A 12,187-nucleotide genomic window follows, 5' to 3' on the forward strand; every position below is an offset into this window, starting at 1 on the left:
ATTTCCCCCAGGCCCTTGAGGGTTCACAGATTCTGGTTTCACCACTGTTCTAGATGTAGAAGATGACAATGGCACATTCCCTGTGCCTTTGCGCAAGAGAGCTCTTCAAAAGCAGAGATGCAGGAGGACTGACAATCCTCCTGGCCCCTTACATTAGAGAGGGTAGCCAGATGGATACAGTGCCAGCAATCAGATTGATTTTTACCTTGTTGCTGTGTAAATAGATTTTAGTAATTAATTGAAGAGGTTTCCGGGTCAGACTGGGAAATAGATTTCTATTAATGTTAGGGTGTTACTTAAGTATAACCTCGTTGACTCCAGTCAGTTTTTTTCCCTTAACATCCTGTTTTTGTCCTGTTTCCAATAGAGGTGCCATTTTAACTTAATTTTAATTCATCAGATTAATATTTGAAGAGCTTTAGTACTTGTATGTTTTTCCTTTCTTAAAGTATTTTGGGGGGCCATAACCTGATTTCATCTGGAAAAACACAAAAGGAAACACCAGAATTGGTTGGGTTCGGTTCACTGTGCCTGTTTGAGTTCATCCTGCTGCTTCTCATATTAAGATAGCCATATGCTGTAGAGTTTGTTTTTTTAATTTATCAAATGTTAAACATATTGCCAGGGGAGAACTGAGTGTACGCTTATTTTATAAGTGCAAGATTTAAACGTCTTCTAGGAAATGGAAAGCTAAATCCTTCAGTGTATATATACAACCAGATCATTCAGGATTGAACGACCCCAAGGGAATTTTGGGAATCTTCCAACCATAGCTCATGGATATCCATCCCATGGACATTTGTAAATATTATGAGGATATCCTTTTACAAGCCTATAAAACAAACATTCAAAAAAAGTTTGTTGCAGATAAGTCAACAAAATGGATTTTGCCACAATGGTTAATTTTACTACTTCAACTAATGGGTATTGGCTGCAACAATGTTGCAAAGAAAGAAAAGAATCTTGTAAAGATACACAACCCATGCCCCAAATGGCTCAGTCCCCAAATTGTCCTACCCACCCAGGGCCTGGGAGGCCTTTGCAAGATTCTTAGAGGCCAGGCCACAACAGGGGAAAGCCTTTTCTAACTTCTAAAATCTTCTGCTGAAAATTGATTTTTCAAGGCAGATCAAGATTATTGCCATACAAGAAGCCTGGAGAAGATTTGGCAGTAAGAGATGAAAGTCTCACTCCAGGCTTTGTCTCACAATCTGACTGGCTGAAATGCCACTGAAAGATTCCATCCCCCATGCTCTAGGTAGATCATGGCCTTGTCAGCAGCTAACCTAGGCTGTGGATGAAGAATTTATAAGGTGAAGGAGATCATAGGAAAAGCACATATCAAAGGATCATGTTGAAGTTTGTACTTTCTGTTTGTACTGTGAGACTGGAAGTCATGGAGAGCAAGGAACAAAATCAAGACATCATTTCATCTCACAGCAATTGCCAAGCACTTTATCGAAAAGAGGAAAGAAGGAAGGAGGGAAGGAAGGAAGTTGTCAGTCTAAAACTTACTCTTTACAGTGAGAACCCCTTCTCCTTCTCTGTTACTAAACATAGTCTCTCAAGATCTCAGAGAGGCCGCTCTACCCCAGGATCCGTGTGAGCTGCTTGATGCCTGGCTGTTGCGCCTGGGAAGGCCAGGACTTGCCATAGGAGAGTTTCTTTTCTTCCTCTTCATTAGAAGCAGGGGAAATACCACTAAGCCTTGGCCTTGTGAAGACAGTTTGGCTTAGTATAAAAAATAATCAAAGGATATTCCAAAGAGCATCTGATATTTTAGCAAGATCTAGGCAAAATCAAAGCAAACCAAAAAAACACATCAGTAAAATGCATTAAGCACATCATACGTATGAAGCAATTTGGTTTAATTCAGGAAATATTTGGTGACAGGCCATAGAGGATCAGAAAGAAAGCTTCCTGTAGGTTTTCTGTGAACAGAACTTGACATCGTTTTGCACATCTGTCAGTTTCAGATGACAATTGTTAAGCTCCCTCTGTACCTATAAGCCAGTCAACTATCACATAAAGTAAAGAACGATCTCAAATCTAAAAGGAACTCAAGTCTAATTAAGATGCTCACACTGGCAGAGTGTTGGGGAATTTCTCTTTGCTGAAATATATGGATAGCTTTCCACTTCACTGTTCCTGCAATGTTTCCTTAAAGGCTGTGTCGTCAGCTCTGAGAGGAAGACCCTGTGTGCCAGAGCAGTTTTAGTCTCCTGGATCATTACCCGCGTCTTTCTTTCTTTCTTATTCTGCTAAACTGCATGAAATCCAGGCTTGGAGGTGCCCATGGCCAGTCACTTGGCTGGGATTGTAGTTCAGGGTTAATTCAGTGCCAACACAGCTGAAGTCCAGCTCTGACCTGCCAGAACCTAAGCATTTGCATTGAGTCTGTCCTTCTGATGTGTTCCATTAAGCCATGAAAATGATTTGTGAAGGGATTTTTGCTCTAAAATTAAAGATGATGAACATAAAACTGAGGCTCCCCACCTTATTTAAAAATATTTTTATGTCAAGTTCTCTTTACATCCTTAATTATACAAATTACATTCTTATAATTACCAACACACGTAGGTATTATTTCTAGTAGCCCACTTTCCTCAAGAAGGGGGAATTCCTAGGAAAAGGATCTAAGTTAAGGTAATTTTCTACACATCTGCATGTGTTTTTACTCACACTTGGCGAGCAGATGGCCCTAGAGATGATTTTTCAGTGATGATCTCAGGAGAGCCCTATAGACTTAGTAAATTTCCTGACTATGACAACAGATGGTTCCATGAGTGTAAATATCTGTGAGACAGTTAGGCAAACACAGGAGAAAAATGTTAACTCCCCTCTTACTGTCTCTGCCCAATCTGGGTGTTTAATATTACATATAGACATACACATTTGCCTTATGTGAAGCACTACACGTCCCACTTCTGAATTCTTAATATTCTGATACACAAGATCAAAGGTGCAAAAACATGACCTAGGTAACTAGTCATAACTTATAATTTTTGAAACTATTCTGCTGTCTTTGAAATGGATTCTACAGCTTCAAAATTTTAAAAATGGAATATAATAATTTGAAAGTTTGTCAAGCAGTGAAAGGTAGTATATTTTGACACACTAATCTAGTAACTAATCAGTTTTCTAATAAACAATCAGCAATTCACTAGCATGTCATCAGCACTTCAGGAGCTCTGGAGAGGGGATGAGCTGCCCATGGATGTTAATGAATACACCAAAAATCATTAGCTGATCAATACTTCTGAGTTATTTTCATTGAGCTGACAGGTCTGATACATTAAAGCTGACATTATACATTTGTCAAAATCACAGTGCAGTTTTTAACAGTGGAACAGGCTGCTAAAAATATCCCCCGAAAGACAATCAGAGAAACACAATTTCCTCATGCTGACACATTCAGCCGGTGCAGGAGCCCTGAAAAATCCAAGCGTGATAGTCAAGCTCCAGCCTCCCAATGATAAAACATATGCAAGACTCCCTAGTAGGGATAGATGTGTTTTATTTTTATAGGTAATTATTTCTCTGGCAAGGCACTTTGTATAATTTACTCAAAAGGAAAAAGACAGGGCTGCCTGCCGGGTAGTGGGGCACGTGGCATGTGATCGGGCGTGTGCGGATTTTCTTCTGATGGCTTTACCACAGCCCTACTAGTTCAGGGACCTGAGACCGAAGGTTGCATTATTTAAAAGAAGAACAACTGTCTGCAGCTCTCCTGAATATCTTTTCCTTTTAAGGTTTCAGGAAAGGACATTAGGGGGAGCACTGAGGGGGCTGCTGTGCCCCAGTGGGTGCCCGGCCAGTGCTCCAGGCAGCCCAGACAAGTGGAATAGTGACAGGGAAGCCACTGTCTGTGCCCAGCTTGCTGCAGCAGTGTGTGTGTGTGTGTGTGTGTGTGTATGTGTGTGTGTGTGTGTGTGTGTGTGTGTGTTTTGAAGGTTGTGTAGCCATCAAGCTAGTCGGTGTGTGTTGCAGGGAAGATGGCTTAGGCCCAGGGTGTCTAGGGTAGCATTTTTTTTTAAGTTAAGGAGAGGAGATATTCCTGAAGTGCGATGCCAGTTTTTTCTTTATCAGACACACCAACCCTTTATTACGGCCCACGTGTACATTCTTCCTACTGTACATTGTAGAGGTGAATTTGAAGCACACAGACATTGGTTGATTTCGGGGTTTTCTGGGTCCCCTATCCCAATGCAAACATTTTTTAACCCTAACTTTGGTGGAGCTGTGATACTCCAGCTTTTGCCCCAAAGCGGTCACCCACACCCACCCGCCACAGTCACTGAAAACTAATGCACTGCTTCTTCCAGTTTCCGAATTCAAAGATGATGGCTCTCTGGCTGCTGTGCTGAGGGGAGTAGAATTCCCGATTTTAAATTAGCAGCAGGTGAAATTCTATTTGTCATCAATTTCTCTTTGGGGTTACGGAGCAGAAAACTGCAGACAAGCTGCTGCTTTGATGGCTCACTCCTAAAAATCTCTTTTTGTTCTTTATCTATTTGAACTGACAGTGATCAGAGCTGCAGCAGGACAGGGCTCTCTGGAGAAATCACCTCCCCTCTGCCTATTGACACATCCCTCTGTTCTGCATCAGCCGGGCTTTGTCCCATCACAGGCATCCAGGCCTTGGAAGGAGCCACCAATTAAACCTCTTGAGCCGGTAAAATCTGAAGCCACTTTGGAGTGTCTGTTCTGATTAGGCAGGATGAGAGGAAGTCCATCAACCTGAAGGCCCTGCTCCCTGGTCTCAATTTTCTCTCTTGCCTCCACCAGGTGCGAGAGGTGTGAGAGGAGCTTCACACAGGCCACCCAGCTGAGCCGACACCAGCGGATGCCCAATGAGTGCAAGCCAATAACCGAGAGCCCAGAATCAATCGAAGTGGATTAACTGATTGACTGGTTGGAATTAAACTTCAAGGAAAGTCATGATTAAATGTCACGGACACTTAAGCAAAACCAAAGATTTCCTCTGAGCAACTTTCAATCAGTCCCAGAAAACCAAAAGCAGTAATAAAATAAGTAAGATGTTAAGAGATATTGATCCTGGTGTGGAAGTCAGACCAGGAAAGAGATTATTTATTTATGACTAGGGATGAGACTCATTTCAGTGGACAACTAACCTGGGATGGCTCACATTTCCAGTCCCACCGTGTATTTGCTTTGTTTCTAAAAAGCTTTTTTAAACTGTTATTTAATACCAAAGGGAGGAATCGGATGGGTTCTTCTGCCTTCAGTTGTGACTAAGAATGCACAGGGACTTGTTTCTCGTTGCACCTTTTTTAGTAGCATGATTCAAGGGGAACCATTGTACAGCCCTCTTCCTGCTGTTTCAGTTTGGCCTGGCCTGCCTCAGGCTGTCCAGCAGGGACCACATATTCGGGAGCCAGAGCCTTCGCTGAGTCCAGGCCATCTTCAGCCCCACGGGTGCTCCATTTCTGTGTTTTCCACACTTATTATTTCTCATGCACTTTTCTCACGGCTCCTTCCATCCAGCAGCCTGGTCTTGATGCAGAAGAGCCTGGAAGTGGAAGAAGATGGTTTAAAATTCAAACTTCGAGGGGAAAGAAAAATGGGGACTGACGGTGTCCTGTCAAGATTTCAAAAACATTTAAAATGTACGGAGCTTCATAATACAGTATATTGTTCTGAAGCAGCTAGTGAGAAAATTTGTTTTCAATAACATTTTAGCTTAAAAAAACATGAAAATAAAGTTCTTCAGTATGAGGCTGAATATAAGGTATTAGGCTTCCAGTAATTTTTTGTTGTGTCTATGAAAGTGTTGAATATGTGAGCAAAAACAGTGCCAAGCCCCACTGTCAAGACCATTCTAGGCACTTTCATCTTCCTTCCTCGTACCTCCAGGGGAAGCCTGGGAGGCCCTCCTGAGTGTGGGGCATTTCTGCAAAAATAAGTGAAAATAGCCCAGACAAGGAAGCTTTGAGAGGAGGAGCCACAGAGAGGGTTGTGGTTAGAAAAGACCGCCCTGAACAGCTAATTTTTTCAGGAGGAGTTCCCTTCTCATGCCCTCTGGCCCTTGATAATATTCTTTCAACACCGATCCACTGAAAGAGAAAGGCGTATGTATGTACACAGTTTCACTGATCTTTGATTGAGTGCCAGGAAAATGGGTGTCACTTCAGCTACCCTTTGGGCAATTTAGCAATGGTGCTCAATCAAATTGTGTCGCATTCCACACAATAATCCCACATCAGGAAGAACTGACAGCTCTTGCATATTAGCCATTAACTCCCAGCAGCATCACGAAGACTGAGTCTACCAGTGATGGCCGGTGTAAATCTGAACAGTTTAGAGCACTTACCAGCAGCCATCTCTCGTTTGTAGATTTCTTGGTCACCTGATAGCAGGACACAGCCCATTAAGGAACTCCTTGTCTTTTTAGCCTTGCCATTGTCTTCTCTTAGCAAACATGTGAGACACATAACTGAACTGGCCACTGAAAGACGAAGATAGCTGTGGTTTGGTTTAATCTAACATCATGTATTTTGTCCTCAGAAATCTTCCTCTTCTTTTCATTTTACTTCCTCATCCCTGAGCACCCTTCTGCCACATTTAAAATGGAGTGAAACGGGGCTTTATTAATTGTGTTCGTAACTTATTTATATATGTCTCAAAATGATGTCTCACAGAGGAATTTGGCTAATTCTGACCTCCGTTGCCCAATCTGAAGTCGTTCAGATTTTCCCCCATTTCTTGCTGTCTCCTTGTCATGGAAGTAGTAAGCAATCTGTGCTGCTGTGTAACTGTTTCTGATGGAAAATGTTTTCTTTGGTAGATTAGAATGTGTTGTGCTTTTATAGTTTTTTGCCCTAAGTGATAGAGACGTTTGACAAAAGTGTGAGCCATTGGGAAGGGTGGAAAGAATATGGAGCCATATTAACCCAAAACCTTCAAGAAAGTGACAGACTGGCTATACAGATGAGCAAGCTGCTCCATTTATTCAAGTTGAAACATTTGGTTGTACTTTTTCAAAATGATAAGGGACTCATCTGTATGTTTCTAATACTGTTTTCAGTGATAAAAACCAGTTCTGCCTTTTGCCTCATTTCACAGTTTTACACAGTGCATCCCACACTGTGCTCATGAGCTCCCACGCGAGTATGAGAAGCCTTCACTCCAACCTTGATACCCCGCCTGGGCAGAGTCTCCATAACAATGGTCTCTACCACTCCAGTGGCTTTGCCAGCTGATCCCAAAGTCCCACTTAATATGGCGCTAACCTCTATACTGAAAGATTCTTCTAGCCTTCTGTTCATTTAAGTCTCTTTTTCTCCTTTATTAGTAAGGGCAACTTTTAGCATGTCTTTTCTACCAAATTTGGTCTGAAAATATTTGCTGCTGAACAAAGAGAAAATTGAGGACATTCAAAATTTTCACATTGCTGAGCCATTGCTGACTTCTAGCAGACCGGCCTTGGCCATCAGTCTACTGGCAAGATAGGCCTATACCTGCCAATTGACTTGGAGCCCTGAATCGGGTACCGCCATTGCTTGGTTCCCAAATGCTCTTAATTGAAGCTGGGTGTGGGGGGAAGTTCTCCTTAAAACCTCTCAACAATTGCTTTAGCCTTTTCTATTTAAAATTGACAGATATTTCCTAGGGACACTGTAAATGGGTGGTAAACACTGCAGTCATCCAGATCTGTCGGTTTTCTTTATTAGCAACTTCCTAATTAATCATGGTATAAAAAGAAAAATAAACTGAGTCATTGAGGAGAGGGGAGGATATCTAAGATGAGAAAGGGAGACTCTAAGAGCTGAATCAGTGGCTTTTGGAGCAATCCTTTTTTGCCCCTTTCTATCAATGGGGACTGAATTTTTTTTTTTTTCCAGAATAAGACATGCCATCTAGCACATGCCAGTTTGTCTAGCTAAGAGCCTAAGCTAATGGGGATGATTCCAGGTGGGTGTGCAGACATCACATTTCTAGAAACATCTCAGTAACTTTAGGTAAAGCTGAATATTTTCCCCGGGAAATGTGCGTAAATTTTTTTAAGATAAGCTTTGCGTTTGGGTTGTCTTTATCTTTAAAAATGACTTTTGGGCTTGCCTGGTGGCGCAGTGGTTGAGAATCCGCCTGCCGATGCAGGGGACACGGGTTCGTGCCCCGGTCCGGGAAGATCCCACATGCCGCGGAGCGGCTGGGCCCGTGAGCCATGGCCACTGAGCCTGCGCGTCCAGAGCCTGTGCTCCACAACGGGAGAGGCCACAACAGCGAGAGACCCGCGTACCACAATAACAACAACAACAAAAAAAACAAAACTTTTTTTTGGAAGAGATATGCTTTTATAGAGTTGTGTGGATAGTTAAAACCATAAAACTCAATCTTGTGTAATTTATATAATTTGATTCAATTAGTAAATATTTATTGAACGTCTATTCAAGTATAGCCTTATAGGGGGAAAACTGTGTATAATAGAGAAGGTTTATGGTACACTAGTGTCCTCACAGGGCTTACAATTTATTGGATTGTACTTTGGGAAAAGTTCATTCTAGTCAAGATAAACAAAGATTTACTAATATTTACCAACTCATCAAATTTTTTTCGTCAATTGATTGGTTCATTGTTTCATTCATTTATTTATCAAGTATTTATTGAACTCTTATTTTGTATAAAGACCCCATCTTAGGTGTTCACCGTAAGGAGTTTTACTTAATTGAATATTGGTGAGAAAATATTATTCTCCTCCTAAGCCTCTGGCTAATAGCATAGGCCTTTTAGACCTTTAGACCGTTGTCTCAGTGAAGTTACAGAGATTGCTACAACTGGAAGAATCAGAGAGATGTAAACTCAGCTGGGGACCAGAAGGTAGCAAATTTCAAAACAAATTAAGATACACAACTTGGATGTCTTTGGCTGATCAACCCTGCTGTTGGTTCTTAGCAACAATCTCAAGATACCAGGATTAGGGTCTGGGTCTTAAGATTTTTATGACCCTTTTCCAGTGATAAGGTAACAAATGGGGACAGGGCCGGAGTTACTCAGGGCAGGAGCTCTGCAGACCCTGTGTGGGTCTGAGTGGCCTTGTGAGTGTCAAGCCTTGGCAATGCACCCCTTGTCCCCAGTGTGTAGGCTGTGGTGCTCTGAGAGGTTTCAGAGAGCACCATCGGGGTGGATATTCACTGCTGGTTGAAAGGTAGCAGTTGTTTGTTTTTGAACCTCACTGTCAAGCTCTTTATGCGCTAAAGCTAGAGGATCTTCCTCTTCAGTGGCATCGCCTCCAAGGCCCCCGGTACCTGGCACATCATTGCAGAACTAATTGCTAATAATTGGCTCTGAGCTGTGCATTTAAGAAACTGATGTTTCATTGCTTTTTATAGTAGAAGCAGCATCATTACTGTTATTTGTTTTGCACCGATTTTAAAAATCAAATGCAAGTGGCTGTTGAGTCATTTAAAATGGGAAACATGGCACATCTCACAAAGCAGGGCGTTTCCAGAACAGCATGGGGTCATGGGTCCTCTGAGCAGGCCCAGGAGCCTGTGTTGAGAAGCAAATCCATCATTCTCATATTAAGGCTACATATGTCTACAGAAACCAGGCCAGGAAAAACAAATAAACTAAATAAACACATTTTCGAAAAATGTTGGTTTCAGTTTTCCTTTTGACGTGAATTTAATTTTATTTCCCATAGCCTTTACCAATTCCTGACACCAAATCCTGAAAGATACTAAGAGATATGATTCTTTAAGTGATAACAGTAGGTTTCAGAAATGTCACTCATTTGTCAAGTTCCTTTCAAGGTGAAGAGGTTTGGGGACATTTTATGAAGTGACAAGATGTTTAGGTCCTTATCCACCCAAGAGTTTGAGGCTTTCCCCATCACTAACACTTATCTGAACTACCACAAAATAACAACAGAGTCCAAGGAAAAGCCACATATTTCAAGCCTTCTCAAGATTAATTTCTACAAACCGAACAATCACCTGTCACATACAACTGGCCAAGGAGAGCCAAACTGAAAAGAATATTGCTTTATCTATGGAAGCCTTGCCACAGATGTTTAGCCTGTAATCCACGGTTGTGTTTAACATTTAAAATATTTATTTGATTTATTCTTTTAAGTAATATATGTCAGATGTTTCATCAAATCAATATGAAAAATGATAAAAAACCAAAAATATACCATAAAACAGGGTGAAGACATAAAACCATTTAATTGTCTGCCCTGTATCCTGAGATGCTACCATTGTACTTAGGATTACAAAAGAATCTGCTGAGTATATTTTAATGGAAAAATAAAATCCAAGCTATTCCCTCAGATGTCGATGGGAATAATAATAATGATAGCAATTTATATTGTGCAATCACTGTCAGGCACTGTTCTAACTGCTCAACATGGATTATCTAATTTAATCCTTGTAACATAGGTACTATCATTATCCTTTTCTCCTATATACTTAATCTTATCTTAGCAGCTTTACATTTTCACCCTCCAAAACCACACGACAGTAATTTTTTAAAAGGGAAAATATCTCTTTATTCAAACTCTTTTTAAGCATATGAGCTTTTTAAAAATAAACACAAGTATAGTTTATTTATCAAATGCATTTGTGGAAACAATACTAAAATATTCTCAAAATATGCATTATTATAGTTGCTGATTTTGTATCTCTAAATCTGTGCCTCTGGACAGCAGAATTTCAAGTATCCCACTGCTGGCAGGTATTGTTTTATTTTTCTAAACATGCAACTAAAATTCCACAGTAAAAAAAAAAATCCTCTCAAGTGTGTGATACACATTAGGACAAATGGCAACAGGCAGGAAGGCAGGTTATGTTGGACACTGGCCAAAAAAGAACTAGGCTTGAACGCTATTGACAAGTGAAAACGCATCCTGAACGGGGCTAAGTGAAATCTAGTTTTCTTTCTTTGTTCCGACTGAATGCCAAGTGAGTTACTTTTCAGGCATCAATGGAGTAATTATGCAGTTGTGTCCATTAAGAATATGAGCTTCTGTGGTTAGGCTGTTGATTTAAAGCACTGAGGTAGAAAGACTGGAGTCATTACAGGTTTGGTTTGTCAAAGGCACAGATAATGTAGTTGTATGCATGAGGTACTCAAGGAACCAGTTCAAGTTCTTAGAAACAATCTAGATGAGACTATTTGTGAGAGGTATTCAAGAAGAAAGTTTACAAAACTTCTTCATGAACTGACTTAATTACAGGGCAGTTCTTTACCATGGTCCTGAAATTATAATCTATGTTACTTTTTTCCAAATATGGATTCTAACAGGCGCAATGGTTGTCAAAACGATGAACGTGTTTTCCCTGTCAGTCAAACATGGTGGGCTCCGGTTGGTATTTCCTGTTTCTGCCTTGCAAAACATCCTTGTTGCTGCTTTTCTCCCCAAAGCTTGGCACATCACTCCTGACTGAAAACAATCTTGATATAGACTTCAACAACTTGGAGATATTTTTCTATAGCATGACTCATTCATGTTTTTAAAAGCTCCTATCACCACAGGTGATAGGTGATCACCGCATGTTGGGGAGAGTGGCGAGTTTAGACCAAGTGTCCACCAGCTTACTGTCCCTGTTGATCCCCATTCAAGCGTTGTCTAACGCTAAAAATCAACCCTGGTAGACTCACTTTGTCTGAACAATTTAGTACACATACTCAAGCTTCTCCCAACTTGGAGAGAATAAAATAGCAAAAAACAGGCAAAATTTCTTTCCCGGGAAGTTCTAAGTACTCTGTGAAAGAGGTTTCCCCTGATATGAATGCAAATGCCAAGTTGGTGATTCAGATATCGAGGAAAACTTTGGCTTAGATCAGCAAAATTAGTTTGGAAACCCGATGTCCCCTTAATTTATTTTGTTATATCAAGGGGAGGGCATCCAGCTTTGTAATATGCTAATAGAAATGTGATATTTCGATGCTATCAAGGCACTGTATAAATTTCCCTCATATGCTAATGTAAAATTTACTGTAAATGTTCCCCATTGAAATAGAAATATGTCTCTCTTAACTTCCCTGCAAAGAAAATGGCTAGAGTTAGGGCTCAGTTTCTTTTCTTGATTTTTGAGGTTTGGAAAGTTTAATTAAGTCAGTCAAGAGAATGAGGAGAAGCTCACCGTGGGTAGTAAAGATCCCTTGCTGTAAAGACCACTGATGTGACAAGAACAAGTATTCTGCAATTAGAATGGTAAAC

The 12,187-nt window shown here is 40.8% G+C and overlaps 1 protein-coding gene across 2 annotated transcripts in view; it reads left to right on the top strand.

The window, feature by feature from the left end:
• PRDM6 (PR/SET domain 6) overlaps positions 1-5,751 on the top strand; it is a 100,820-nt gene extending 95,069 nt beyond the window's left edge. For both annotated transcript variants that reach the window (XM_067031485.1, XM_059060158.2), the window contains one exon: positions 4,789-5,751. In XM_067031485.1, coding sequence (XP_066887586.1) covers positions 4,789-4,903 — 115 coding nt within the window. In that variant the 3' untranslated portion in view covers positions 4,904-5,751. The remainder of the gene's footprint in view (positions 1-4,788) is intronic.
• Positions 5,752-12,187: the final 6,436 nt, after the last annotated feature.

The sequence above is a fragment of the Kogia breviceps genome, chromosome 4 (genome assembly GCF_026419965.1).
Source record: "Kogia breviceps isolate mKogBre1 chromosome 4, mKogBre1 haplotype 1, whole genome shotgun sequence".
Classification (NCBI taxonomy): domain Eukaryota; kingdom Metazoa; phylum Chordata; class Mammalia; order Artiodactyla; family Physeteridae; genus Kogia; species Kogia breviceps.